General features: G+C 37.0%; 1 protein-coding gene across 1 annotated transcript in view; it reads right to left on the minus strand.

The window, feature by feature from the left end:
- Positions 1–15,196, minus strand: part of Cubn (Cubilin) — a 300,325-nt gene that overhangs the window by 170,976 nt on the left and 114,153 nt on the right. Inside the window, exons 26-28 of the mRNA XM_069832790.1 lie at positions 11,228–11,409; positions 7,005–7,161; positions 5,331–5,533 (exon numbers count right to left, since the gene is read on the minus strand). Of these exons, the coding sequence (XP_069688891.1) occupies positions 5,331–5,533; positions 7,005–7,161; positions 11,228–11,409 (542 nt within the window). The remainder of the gene's footprint in view (positions 1–5,330; positions 5,534–7,004; positions 7,162–11,227; positions 11,410–15,196) is intronic.

A 15,196-nucleotide genomic window follows, 5' to 3' on the forward strand; every position in this document is an offset into this window, starting at 1 on the left:
TATAGTTTTCAAATAATTGATTAACTGGCGAACTTACTCGTGTTAATTATGTAAGCATGTGCAGCTTACAGCTGTTTCGGTGCTACTTGACACCATCATCAGAATGAGAAGGCTCTGATAATGGTGTCAAGTAACTTTCGAGGAATATCACTTTTGTTGACGTCGTACAAAATTTTGTCCAATATTCTTTTGAGAAGGTTAACTCCATATGTAGATGAAATTATCGGGGATCATCAGTGTGGTTTTAGGCGTAACAGATCAAATATTGACCAGATATTTTGTATTCGACAGATAATGGTGAAAAAATGGGAGTATAAGGGTACAGTGCATCAGTTATTCATAGATTTCAAAAAGGCATATGACTCGGTTAAGAGAGAAGTTTTATATGATATTCTTATTGAATTTGGTATTCCCAAGAAACTAGTTCGATTAATTAAAATGTGTCTCAGTGAAACGTACAGCAGAGTTTGTATAGATCAACAGAGAGGGTTTGGAATTGAACGGGTTACATCAGCTGCTTGTCTATGCGGATGACGTGAATATGTTAGGAGAAAATCCACAAACAATTAGGGAAAACACGGAAATTTTACTGGAAGCAAGTAAAGAGATAGGTTTGGAAGTAAATCCCGAAAAGACAAAGTAATGATTACGTCTCGTGACCAGAATATTGTACGAAATGGAAATATAAAAATTGGAAATTTATCTTTTGAAGAGGTGGAGAAATTCAAATATCTGGGAGCAACAGTAACAAATATAAATGATACTCGGGAAGAAATTAAACACAGAATAAATATGGGAAATGCCTGTTATTATTCTGTTGAGAAACTTTTATCATCCAGTCTGCTCTCAAAAAATCTGAAAGTTAGAATTTATAAAACAGTTATATTACCGGTTGTTCTTTATGGTTGTGAAACTTGGACTCTCACTTTGAGAGAGGAACATAGGTTAAAGGTGTTTGAGAATAAGGTTCTTAGGAAAATATTTGGGGCTAAGAGGGATGAAGTTACAGGAGAATGGAGAAAGTTACACAACACAGAACTGCACGCATTGTATTCTTCACCTGACATAATCAGGAACATTAAATCCAGACGTTTGAGATGGGCAGGGCATGTAGCACGTATGGGCGAATCCAGAAATGCATATAGAGTGTTAGTTGGGAGGCCGGAGGGAAAACGACCTTTAGGGAGGCCGAGACGTAGATGGGAGAATAATATTAAAATGGATTTGAGGGAAGTGAGATATGATGATAGACACTGGATTAATCTTGCTCAGGATAGGGACCAATGGCAGGCTTATGTGAGGGCGGCAATGAACCTCCGGGTTCCTTAAAAGCCAATAAGTAAGTAAGTAAGTAAGTAAGTAAGTAAGTAAGTAAGTAAGTAAGTAAATAAGTAAGTAAGTTCGCCAGTTAATCAATTATTTATACATCTTGATTACACAACTTTTAACACTGTATCACTTCGGAATATGCAGGATAAGACTTTCTTGTGTTAAATTTTAAACGTACCCTCACAGGAAACAAGAGGCGCCAAGACCAACAACGACCAGTTCAGAAGATGACCCAAAATAGGTCGAAACATGTTAACAATGTACGTTTAAAATTTAACACAAGAAAGTCTTCTCATACATATTCAGAAATTATTTATATTCAAGTGTTAAACGTAGTGTACGAAAAATTCAAAATGGATTATAGTTTTCATAATATGTATTGCGCTACTTCTTCTTCTTTGATATCTAACTTACTTCCAGCCTCATGAAGTGCTGATTACACGATTGAACCAATATATTTCCTTTGCCAATAACCAACCAATTTAGTGTTCGTTGTAATTGTCATAAATGATGTCAAGGTCCTAACATATTTATTGTTGTTACTTATTTCATGTGCTAAACATTTCAGGACTCTTCATTTTAATTTTGTATTTTATACGTCTGTTATTATCTTACAAATCATGAGATATTTCATTATTATTCGTTTCTTAGATAGTCACCTCTTCCTTAATTCCATAATCATCAATGAATATTTTTATAACAAAATGTTTTTATAATTTTATTAGTATTACTACCTCTAGCGTGCTTTATTTGTACAAGAACATGACTTATCAGTAACAAACATCATTCATAGAATAGGAGTGGTAAAGCACAATAAGCCTCAGGCTGCAGTGTTAGCCTTTGGGCCTCTTCCCCGTATAGAGGAAAAAAAATCATCATATCTACGCATTTAATTTTTACTAATTATTCATTACTACTACTTCTTCTTCTTCTTCTTCTTCTTCTTCTTCTTCTTCTTCTTCTTTAAGTATCTGACTACAATGATTGTTGGTGATATGATACTTACCAGTATGGAACTGTGCCTGACTATAATGATCAGGCAGCTACCAGACTTTACTAGGGAAATGGATTATAGTTCTCCATTTCTTTGTGTATCTGTTGATGACGATAATATTGGCGAAACGAGCTCGACGACCAAATACCGAAAGTTACTCATCATCTAATTGGATTTCCCGGTTTCTGATTAGATCACAAACTAGTATTTAACCCTTGTTGTGAATTTCGGTGAAGTCTGGAGGGCTTAATTAATCAAATCCACTCTCCTCACCTCCACGTTGGTGCACCCTGGGATCTTTTAAGATGCGAAAGAGAGAGTGATGTCAAGAAAGCAGTATTGGAAGCTACAGCATTTATTTTTCCCAAAGGAAACTACAAACATGACATAAAAATACTATATCACTATATATTAATAAATGTATAAAATGAGAAAAAAATAGTTTCACTGTATTATATTTTTCCTCGATGGTTATTCACTAAAATTACATGCCAAAGGTACATACAGAAAGCCTATTCTAGATAATATGCGAGTGGCAGAAGGTGACATCATCACTTGCTCCCACGAAGCAATGTCTTTCCCCCTAGAGCGGTCAATGGCCCAGCCACCTCCACCCACCACTTGTGCAGAGGACTGTTTTGTCTCCTATACTTTACAGATTCCAGACACGGAATATCTTTTCTATCAATAAAACTTAACTTATTCCATTTTACAGCAATAATCTGAGTGATCCAATTAAACCTAACTTAATCTTGCTGTCGCATTAATTGCATGTTTATCAATAATCAAATTTGATGATTCTACCTCATTTTACAGCTGATTTTTAAATATTCTAAAATTAATCTAACCTAACCTACCCAAAATTTAGTGATTCTACAGGGTGTTTCAGGACCTCTCCGACAAATTCTAGGAATCAATAGATCTCGCAATGAGTATCATTTTCCGTGGAACAACTCATATTCTCTGATGCCTCGTTTAGTAGCTAAGCGACCTCGAAAAAAAGACAGGTTTTAGTGACATTAACAATTATGAAAAAAAAAAAAAAGCTCTAGCCCTCGAAACAATCAACACAAAATATTCCCCAAAAAAAGAATGGTTACATATTTTTTACAGACGGATCTTCTAAAGACCACCGAACTGGAGCTGGAGTCTCATGTTCACTATTCTCATTTTATCAAGCAACAGATCTTAACACCACAAACTATGACGGAGAAATAATGGCAATACACATAGCTCTACAGCAATTAATGAATCTCCCAATTAACAAGTACAATAAAGCAGTAATCCTCCCAGATTCCAAAGCTGCAATTCAAGCAATATGCTCAAACACCAAAAAAAATCAGAGAAAAAAAAATGATTGTTACAACATGTTAGTTCAACTTCAAAATCTTAACAAAACAATTCACATATTCCACAAGCGCGAAAGCGAGATTGTATTCATCATCATACACAATCTCACTTTCGCGCTTGTGGAATACCCTACCCAGTGACATCAGAGACTGTAGGAATTTAATAGCGTTCAAAAGCAAACTTATTAAGCATTTTCTTACTGCGTAGAGTAGGTTTAATTTTTACTTAGTTAATAAAAAAATTTTTCTCTCTTCTTAATTTTTACAATGAATTGTCTAGCTTTTATCAGTCCGTTAATCTTTCAGTACTTTGATTTTTATTGTATTTGTAAATTAAATATTAATTGTAATTATAATTGTAATTGTATTCTTAATATTGTAGTTGTAATCCCCTGGTAGAGGGAAAGAGAAGGCCTGATGGTCTTATCTCTACCAGGTTAAATAAATGAATAATAAATAAATAAATAACATACAGTGGTCCCAGCACAGTGTGGGATCGAGGACAACGAACTGGCAGATACACTTGCCAAGAAAGGCACAACAATACAGCAAATGAAAACGACAAATTTGCAAATGACTTCAGTAAAGCACCTGATCAATTCTAAATTTTCACACCTTCATATTGAGGAAACAAAAATACATGCCGAAAACAAAAAATGGAACACCCTAATCTTGAACCCAGAAATAATCCTACAAGCACCACGGAAAACTGGAGTTGCAGCCTTCAGGCTGCTTACAGGACACGATTGCTTGGCAAACCACTGACATAAACTACAAATTCTAAATTCACCAGTGTGTCTCCTGTACAACAGTCAAGAGGAGATGAACGAGGACCACTTGAAGCACTATCTGCAGAAGACACTGTAGCCCAGAAGTATTGGAGAGCACGAATGCTAATGGCTTCATTGCTAGATGCAAGGCATTGAACCAACAACAACAATTATGAAATTAATTATTTTTCAAGAATGTTTTCTGACAAGTTACAAGTGTTCAAAGTGTCTACCCTGAACCTGATTACATTCATTACACCATCGTAGCAGTGATACTCTGTCGAATATTACTTGTCTGTGTCGAATTTGATCAAAAGCAGCGAATATTCACACAGCCAGTTCCTCTCTAGTATCAATTCGAATGGTGTAAAATTCACATATCCCCAAAGAAAAAAATAACAAGAGGCTTGAAGTCGGGTGATCACGCTGGCTACGCAACAGGCTCACTCTCTCTAGCCATTGCTCTCCGTAGATGTTGTTGTTCTCGTACAACCAGGTTGAAGTGCATTGAGATGTCATGTTGGAATCACATATCCCCACACATCATGAAGGGTACATCCTCCATGAGCAGTGGAAGTGTGTTCTGAAGGGTGCTCCATTCAAACAGGGCAGCAAAATGACAGGACACTTGTAACCTGTTCGCAAGGGTACTTGAAGAAATAAAAAAATAATTCATTTCAAAATTAACTGTAATTGCCACTAGAACCTGTCTTTTTTCAATGTCGCATAGCTCCTAAACAAGGCATTGAAGAACATGGTTGTTTCACGAAAAATGATCCAATTGCGAGATTTATCGATCCCCAGAGTTTGTCGGAGAGTTCCTGAAACACCCTGTATAATATTTCACAGTAGTGTTGAAAATACTCTAAATCACTTTCAGCTTTGTACCTCTACATAGTCGTGCCTGCATTGCCTTTGTCCGCTCCACAGCCAAGAGTTGTCCTCCAACTCGAAATGCGAGAAAGTGATGTTGATTTTGTTCCCTCTCGGTGCTGTGATGTTCCACGTGCAGTCTGTATTATCTGCATAATTGGACGGAAAATTGGGGCTCTCTATCACTCCACTGTAGCCCTTGACCACGTTGTTACACACTGTGCAAAACAAAAAGTACTTAGTGTAACTATTATGTTTAACTATTGGCAACAAATTTAGTATTTGTCATCATCATCTTATTTAATGAACTTGCTGCCTGGAATAGACTAGGCCATTTTAATTAGTTTTGTATTCCATCCCCCTCACATGCAATTATTTCATAAATAGTGAGCATATGTTTGTGTGGTTAATGGTATAATCTTACCATAATATAGCACAAGAAAACTGATACAACCCCAACATAATAGATAACATGATACGAAAGACAAAACACAATCACAAAAATCATAAGAATACAACACAAACACAAGAACACAAAAAATACATCACACTAAAATACGAAAACAAAAACACACACAAGATTGCAATCACATTCAAGAAATTAAATTACAACATCGCATACAGAACAAATAATACTCTACAAAAACATCTCAACACATAAACAATACAAACAAACAAATACAACCATACAGGCGTATACAAACACAAATGTAACATCTGCAACAACTTCTACATAGGACAGACAGGCAGATCATTTCAAACACGTTACAAAGAACACATTACAGCCATAACAAAACACTTCCACATATGCAGAACACATCACAAATGCTAACCACACCTACAGAGACATCAACACAGACATTGAAATTCTACACATTCAACCAAAAAGCCAGAAACTAATCACACTAGAACAATACGAAATATACAGACACATAAAAACACATTCAAATGAAATTCTCATCACACAACTCCATTTCAGAACACACACAATCTTTGACTCCACATTACACTACACAAACACACCCCCACAGGAAACAAAACAAAAGGCGCCAATACCAACAACAGCCAGTTCTGAAGAAGGTCAATAACAGGCCGAAATTTGTTAATCAGGTACCATAGAATTTAACACGAGAAAGACACGTAATACATATTCCGAAGTGATATAGTGTTAAAAGTTGTGTAATCAAGATGTAGTATCAATGGTTTCTTCAAGTAAGTTATTTAGGCCTACTTATTTACAGTCGCTGAGTCTAGTAAATTCAGGTCTAGTAGCCATTATATTTCTGTCATTTTTAAATAGTTTCACAATTCTTGTTGGCTGTGCATGACACTTACAATATATCTACTGAAATTGTGTATTTTGTTCTTGTAACTGTTTGATTAGCAATCAGCCGTTATGGAAATCTAGCTGTAAGATGTCGGCACAATCATATACTATATGTCTGCTGACAGCTTCTCGCTTAATGAATCTCAGATCGACACATCACTCATGGTCTGTGATATTTATGAACAAAATAGACATGGACCAGGCTTAGTATACTTCTTCGGCTTCCTCTGTCATTCATATTTAACTATTTTTTCGTTATTGCCATTGTCATCAGTTTATTGACTCTAAATAGCATCTATAAATTATAATAATAAATAATTTTACTTGTTGTACAGAATTAATTTTGAATTTGCTGGACTCACCAGTTTGGTAACGAAGATGAAAACCACGTGTTGCAATAGATACATCTGACCGGAACTTGATGAACATGTAATTACTAGAAGACAAAAGAATCACCACAGGGTCAGTTGTGCAGTAACGACCAATTTTTCTTGACTTGGTGTCTCTTCCATCATAAATCTGCAAGCAATGAGTGAGCACAGTGAAGAATCCACGCATGAGAATTCTATATCTTCATCTCATGAGAAAGAGAAAGTATTCATCAATATGTGTAGGTATTATAGTGAAAATATCTTCCTAAGTCAACTGAACTTTGTTATTACAGAGCGTTCCAGCAATAAGTACCGGTTTATTCTTCATCCGCTGGGCAGCATTGTGCTTGAGCAGCTGAACCATAATATGTTGTATTTAACATTAATTATTTATTATATGTTATATTAATTACAGAATTTTGTACTCACCCTCATGACAGAAGCTGCTGGAAGTGTTGAGCATTTTGCGCCATACAGAGCCCACATCATGACGCAATTAGACAAATCAGTGCAGTGGAGCTCATGAACGTGAACGATGGTTTTTTACAGCTATGTGAACTCTATACTTACTTACTTACTGGCTTTTAAGGAACCCGGAGGTTCATTGCCGCCCTCACATAAGCCCGCCATTGGTCCCTATCCTGAGCAAGATTAATCCAGTCTCTACCATCATAACCCACCTCCCTCAAACCCATTTTAATATTATCTTCCCACCTACATCTCGGCCTCCCCAAAGGTCTTTTTTCCCTTCGGCCTCCCAACTAACACTATATGCATTTCTGGATTCGCCCATACGTGCTACATGTCCTGCCCATCTCCAACATCTGGATTTTATGTTCCTAATTATGTCAGGTGAAGAATACAATGCGTGCAGCTCTCCGTTGTGTAACTTTCTCCATTCTCCTGTAACTTCATCCCTCTTAGCCCCAAATATTTTCCTAAGAACCTTATTCTCAAACACCCTTCATCTCTGTTCCTCTCTCAAAGTGAGAGTCCAAGTTTCACAACCATACAGAACAACCGGTAATATAACTGTTTTATAAATTCTAACTTTCAGATTTTTTGACAGAAGATTAGATGACAAAAGCTTCTCAACAGAATAATAACACGCATTTCCCATATTTCTTCTGCGTTTAATTTCCTCCCGAGTGTCATTTATATTTGTTACTGTTGCTCCAAGATATTTGAATTTTTCCACCTCTTCGAAAGATAAATCTCCAATTTTTATAGTTCCATTTCGTACAATATTCTGGTCACGAGACATAATCATATACTTAGTCTTTTTGGGATTTACTTCCAACCCTATCGCTTTACTTGCTTCAACTAGAATTTCCGTGTTTTCCCTAATTGTTTGTGGATTTTCTCCCAGCATATTCACGTCATCCGCATAGACAAGAAGGTGATGTAACCCATTCAACTCCAAACACTGTCTATTATCCTGAACTTTCCTAATGGCATATTCTAGAGCGAAGTTAAAAAGTAAAGGTGATAGTGCATCTCCCTGCTTTAGCCCGCAGTGAATTGGAAAAGCATCAGATAGAAACTGACCTATACGGACTCTGCTGTAAGTTTCACTAAGACACATTTTAATTAATCGAACTAGTTTCTTGGGAATACCAAATTCAATATAAAACTTCTCTCTTAACAGAGTCATACGCCTTTTTTAAATCTATGAATAACTGATGTACATGTGAACTCTATATAGCGCAAAATAGTCAACAATTCCAGCACCTATTGTCTTGAGGGTGAGTACAAAATACTATAATTAATATAACATATAATAATTAATGTTAAATACAACATATTATGGTTTGTAAGTATGCATATAAGTTTTAATTCCGTGAAGTGCCGTGAGTTTAAGGGCCTGGTTTCTGGCAGTTGCTCAAGCACCATGCTGCCCAGCGGTCAACAAATAAACTGGTACTTATTCCTGGAATGCTATGTAGATATAATGAAAATAGATTATAATTACAATATGATTATTAATATATTAAAGAAAACACGTCATAAGTCTGTACATATTGAAAAGCACAAGGATTGATATAGGCTACATGTCCCTACATTCACTACATTAACATTATTTAAAAGAATACGTGTTGCTTCCTTTGTTTTTATTTAATAGTTCTTTGTTTGTTGAAACGTAATCAAAAAATTCTCTACATAACATATTAAAGTTCGTCTTTACCAAGAGTTCTGATTTTACAAGTCCTGGCCTCATCTGGTTCCTCTCATCAGTGCAGAGAATCTTCCTTTTTTTTTTTTTAAACTTGCTTCACATGAGCATTTCTAATTGGAAGAGCATGTATGTGTTCAGCAATTTGCTTTAAGTTTGGCATGGTATGTGTCTTCAAAACAGTGTTCCAGAGTTCTTAACAAGTTGGTAGATCTTTCAGTATCGGCACAGTCTAATATCATACAGTCACGAAGCGTGAGGTGATTTTTTGCATTTCTCGTGATACTGCGCTCCAAGAAGTTAGCAACTGAGAGTACTAGGAACAATAGACTGTGCCGGTACTATTTCACATTGTCTGTGATGAGGCGACAGTAGCGATCCTAGTGGCTAGCAACTAAAGTTCAACTGTCATTGGATGCATATTCCCTAAGTATTGAGCTTCGTGACTGTGTGTACTAAATTGTGGTATCGGCATCATTTCTTTCAATAGGCAATACTCTTGGTACAATGCATCACCATTTTCAAAGTCCAGTTCTATATTAACATGCAATATATTTAGAATTTCAGTAAGGGCACTGAGTGTGAAAGTAGTCTATCATTAAGGCTTAGAAAAGTGATTTTCTTAAGAACTGATGAATTGTAATCAAACCATTTTCGCAAATAGTCAATGGCTCTCTCATTCACATTCAGTGCTTCCATCTTAAAGAGATGCACATCAGAATCACTCAAGTTATTCAAATGCTGATTTACTACCAAACCAGTGCAAACTAAGTCGGATCTCTAATAATTAAATATCAATATGAAATTTCAGAATATAATATTGCAATGAGCAAAATTCCGGACATTAAGCATCCTGAAAAGAATTTAATTTTTTTCCTACATAGCGGACTGATTTTCTAACAAACTGAAAAAACTCTGGACCGTTAAAATCCTATTTAACATCTTACATCTATTCCACAGACAGTTATTCAAAACTTTCATTAAAATAAAAACAAATTAAACGTTCATTTTTACCTACAAATGTAGGTTGAGAAAAATATAGTATCAATTTGAGAAATGTCAATCACAGAAATATCTTTTATGGCCATTTAAATTTTCTGCTACTTACATGTCGTGAAAATTTCACAGTCCATTCTTCTACAGGTCCTGACTCTAAAATGCATCCAACAAATTTACTAATCGCTTTTTTTACCTTCGCATGAAACTACGACCCAATACCTACTTCCACATTTTCTTTAAATAGTTCTTCAGTTTCTTCCATAAAGTCATCATCACTCCTATCAGATCTCATTGACACAACATCCTCATCTGAACTTGTGTCAAATTTTTTAGAAAATTTCAGCCAGTGACCCAACAAATTCCTTTTTCTCTTCCTGATCAGTTTCAGCATTATTCTTTCTTCACTTACTCTTTCCAACACAGCTTCATTTCTTATTTTGTCTGTCCATTTCACACGTTCCATCCTTCTCCATATCATTTCGAATGCTTCTAGTCACTTCTCTTCACTTCGTTGTAATGTCCATGTTTCTGCCCCATACACAAAGCACTTCTCTTGTGTCTTATTTCTTTTTCCAGAGATCCGCAGAAGAAGCTCCTTTTTCTATTAAAATCTTCCTTTGCCATTGCTATTCTCCTTTTGACTTCCTGGCAGCAGCTCATGTTACTGCTTATAGTACACCCCAAGTATTTGAAGCTGTCCAATTACTCTACTGCCTCATTTAGTATTTGCACGTTTACCTGCCTTACTTTTCTTCCGACAACCATGGTCTTCGTCTGTTTGTAGGAGGGGTAATGAATACAAATGCAGTTTCACACAGGGATGACTCACACATATCACATATCCCCTGTTCACTTGTATCATGTATTCTTAGTGATTTCTTCAGTAATATTGAGTAGGCCTATATAAATCTTATTTTTCAGTCTCTGAAATGATGAAAATAATCATACTATCAAAGCCAACACACAAATCAATATTTACATATTGAAAATGAAATAGTAAAAATAAATTGGACTTGGGGACAATTCAAGGCTTTATACTCACTTCAACATAGTCGTGCATGCACCTGGAATGGTTTTCCAACTCCAAATCCACGAACACCAGCTGTATGACACTGCCTTTGCTGATGGAAATTCTCCAGAAACACTCCCCATTGTGACCGTAGGGCTGTGGATAGTTGGGCGAGATGATGGAGCCCGAGGAAGCAGTCAACGTGCCTCCACATCCTGCGTATAAAGAAAAGTTAGGAAATTGATTACACCACAGTCATTGAATTTATCATCATGGACATCAACATCATTGTTATTATGACCTTCCTGATATTGCAGTTACTGTCATCAACATTGTTACCACCACTACCACCGCTACCTTCATCATCTTCGCTACCATCATCATCATCATCATCATCATCATCATACCCAATACCAAGGCCAGTGCTGTAGATGGAAACAAATTTTAGGGGGTACTGTTGAAATCTCCTTGGTCAGACTAACTTAGACCCTGTACGGACTCTTAATGCAATTTTTTTTGCATCCGCCTCTGTAGACCTCCTTCCAGATCGCAGCCACAATTGCATATACGACAAAAAATTAAACTCTGACACTGGTGACTCAACACTTTTTAGGAACAAAAGCCTAGGAACTCTTTTACTGGAAGAGTATTCCTTTTCTTAGTGCAGATATCGTTCTTTACAGTACAGTACCTAATGCTCTTTCACATTTTTTTAGTTGAAATTGGAATAGAATCTATAACTAACTGGACTCAAGATTCATGAACACGCGGAAAGTAACAATTTCCCTCTTTAGCAAACTGCTAGCATTACACGCTTGAACGTAAAATTAGTGAATCAGTGCAACAGAATTCTTGAGGCGCCACATCATAAAATTAATGTTATGTGATATTATAGTGTTATTAGATGTCTACGCAAGTTTTGAAATTAACGAATCAGTGTAGCAGATTTCTTGAGGCGCCATGCCATAAAGTTAGTGTTAATTACAGAAATACCATGGCGTTATGCGTGCTTGAAACTAACAAAGTGCTAACAAATCACAACTACTCCTGAAGTGCCAGACCATGGTTTTCGATAAAACAACGAATGGACAAGCATTTAACCAGAGGATATGAGATGCCAGATATTAAAATCAAAATGTTTTTCAAATAACTAACATCCTCCATTTCAAGGTATTAAAGACTATTTACACATAGTTAACATATTTTCGAGTGTGTATTTTTTCCGGCAGGGTAAAAACGAGTTTTTATTTCAAACGATACGGCGTACCGGCCCAACTACAACACTAAGGCATAAGGAATAATAAATTCAGATAACAGTGGCGAAGCTACTTGAAGGCAATTGAGAACAAATCCTCACGAATAAAACTTATAGGCCTAAATACTGCAATAACTTTATCCGCCATTGGAGTGATTGAGATATCAGCTGTTTACTGGGTTCTTTGTTCGTCGATCGTTAGATGGTGGTACATGTCAATGAAGATGTGCTCGGACAAGGTGGTGATCATTCTATGGGTGAGAAAAATTTTCGCTTGCCTCTTGGCCGGCTGACTTTACAGGAGGATTGGGGGGAATGAAAAATAGCGTGAAATGCTTTGCTGCCATTATTCTAACAACCCCCTCCACGTCTCTCACGAGACGACCAACCACAGCAACCAACTAGGAATATTCAGACTTTCCCGCTCAGTGTTGCCAATGTAGCGTATCTAGATCTAACTAGTAAAAGTAAAACCATGGCGCTACAGCCCATGAAGGGCCAAGACCGACCAGCCGGCTGCTGGCCTGACGTCCACATGCCGAAGCAGAGGTGAACGATCATCCAACCAGTATGGAGGTATCATGTGGTTAGCACGATGATCCCCCCAGCCGTTATAGCTGGTTTGTGAAACCGGATTTTCGCTAACTATCGTAGTTCCCCAAGTGCATCACGATACTAGGTGGGCACCGGTCCCATACACTGGCCGAAATTTCATGAGAAAATTTCTTTCCCCATGAGGACTCGAACCAGCGCGCATTCCGTAACGCGATTCCTAGGCAGGACGCCTTAGACCGCGACGCCACGGCGCTTTGTAAAAATGTTTCAGTGATAAAGCAGTGGCGGACAGTACATCTGGAAGTTGAGGAGGCCAAGACGTAACTGATGAGATTATGAGAGGTTGTATTTTATATATAAAAAATTTAGGACCTGTCACGTACCTCGTTACTATTACATACTTGTACCTACAACAAATTCACTCTACGATCTTCTTCTTTTGCAAATCGATCAATTAGGTCACAACATACTGAACAATTGAACATCTAGGCTACTACTAAAAGAAACTAGAGACAAATCTGCATTTATTTATAAACTATCAACATTTAATATACTGTATATATCACCGGTCATCAGCACAGTGCACCCTCGGGCTAGCGTCCCTTACCCGCGGATAAGACATTGCACTGGTGTGCATCCGTGCATGCTGGCGAGTATGCTTTCTTCCTCTCCCTTCTGCACGACGGTGCATATTACGATAGGCCTACATTCCTTACTCTTTACCCATTTCAGCGAGTGCTGACGACCACTGGAATAAATAATTATATCTCGTAACACAAAAGAAAGCAGAAAAGACTGGAGAATGCTGGGTTTGCACCGAAAGACCTGCCCTTGGGCAGAACACTATGAATTAATGAAAAATGCCTAATGGAACTGGACACGTTTTTATTTTTTAATTTAGCGCCAATTGATCGAATTTCTTCATCAATTATGACGTGATGACTGCTGAATTTAAGAACTTCATGAAATACATGATTGGTGGAATACACACACACACACACACACACACACACACACACACACACACACACATATATATATATAGTCGTCTCCGACCACAAATTAATGTAGCCTATGATTTTCTTGTATTGAGGAAGTTTGTAGCCTACTCTGAAAACATTACTGTGGTCTTAAGTATATTGAATAAATTTAGCAGTCTGTGCTTATCTAGTAATACATTTATAGCATTAACGTTTTCAGTACATGTGTACCATTTTCAAATGCGAATGCCTGTTACATTTAAATAGGTCTGCATAACTGTGGGATTGGAACATTCATGAACATTATGGATGCTGTTAATAAAACTACTTAAAACACAACTTAAGGATAAAATATATAAAATACACATGTTAAGAATAGTTCACGTGATCACTTCGATGACATGTTGTTAGAAGTGATCACGTGAACTATTCTTAACATGTGTATTTTATATATTTTATCCTTAAGTTGTGTTTAAGTAGTTTTATTAACAGCATCCATAATGTTCATGAATGTTCCAATCCCACAGTTATGCAGACCTATTTAAATGTAACAAGCATTCGCATTTGAAAATGGTACACACGTACTGAAAACGTTAATGCTATAAATGTAATACTAGATAAGCACAGACTGTTTAATTTATTCAATATACTTAAGATTATAACTTGCTTATCGGAAACTTCTTACATAATGAAATTACTGTGGTCATTTAAGATTTTAGGTAATTGTGTTGCCTTTACATGTCATGAAGACACAAGAAGGTTAGGAAGGTAGAGTTCCAAGCGATCGTAATCTCGACATTAGAATGAGGTGACGTGGTCGGCACTACGCTCCGATCGCCTTTTACTTTCGGAAAGACTGAAGTTCAATTTGACAAGAGGCTGACTCCAGTGCCATTGTACAAGTTATGGCAACAAGAAAAATCTCGGCGCAACTCGGGATTTAATCTGCCATCTTCCAGGACGCAGTCAGTTGCTTTACTAACTAGAGATGGGTAAAAAATAACACAACAGTTATTTTGGAACTGTTCCGGTCTCGGAACTGTTGCAAAAATGAACAGTAGGTCGGAACCTCCTGTTCCGAAATAACAGTGTTCCGACTCCGAGCTGCTCACTTGCCTAGCTGTTGCGGGCTCGCAGTACCGCGTTGCACAAGGTATGTTCCGACTCCCTCGGAACTGTTGCAAAAATGAACAGTAGGTCGGAACCTCCTGT

Source organism: Periplaneta americana, chromosome 1 (assembly GCF_040183065.1).
Source record: "Periplaneta americana isolate PAMFEO1 chromosome 1, P.americana_PAMFEO1_priV1, whole genome shotgun sequence".
In the NCBI taxonomy this organism is placed as follows: Eukaryota; Metazoa; Arthropoda; class Insecta; order Blattodea; family Blattidae; genus Periplaneta; species Periplaneta americana.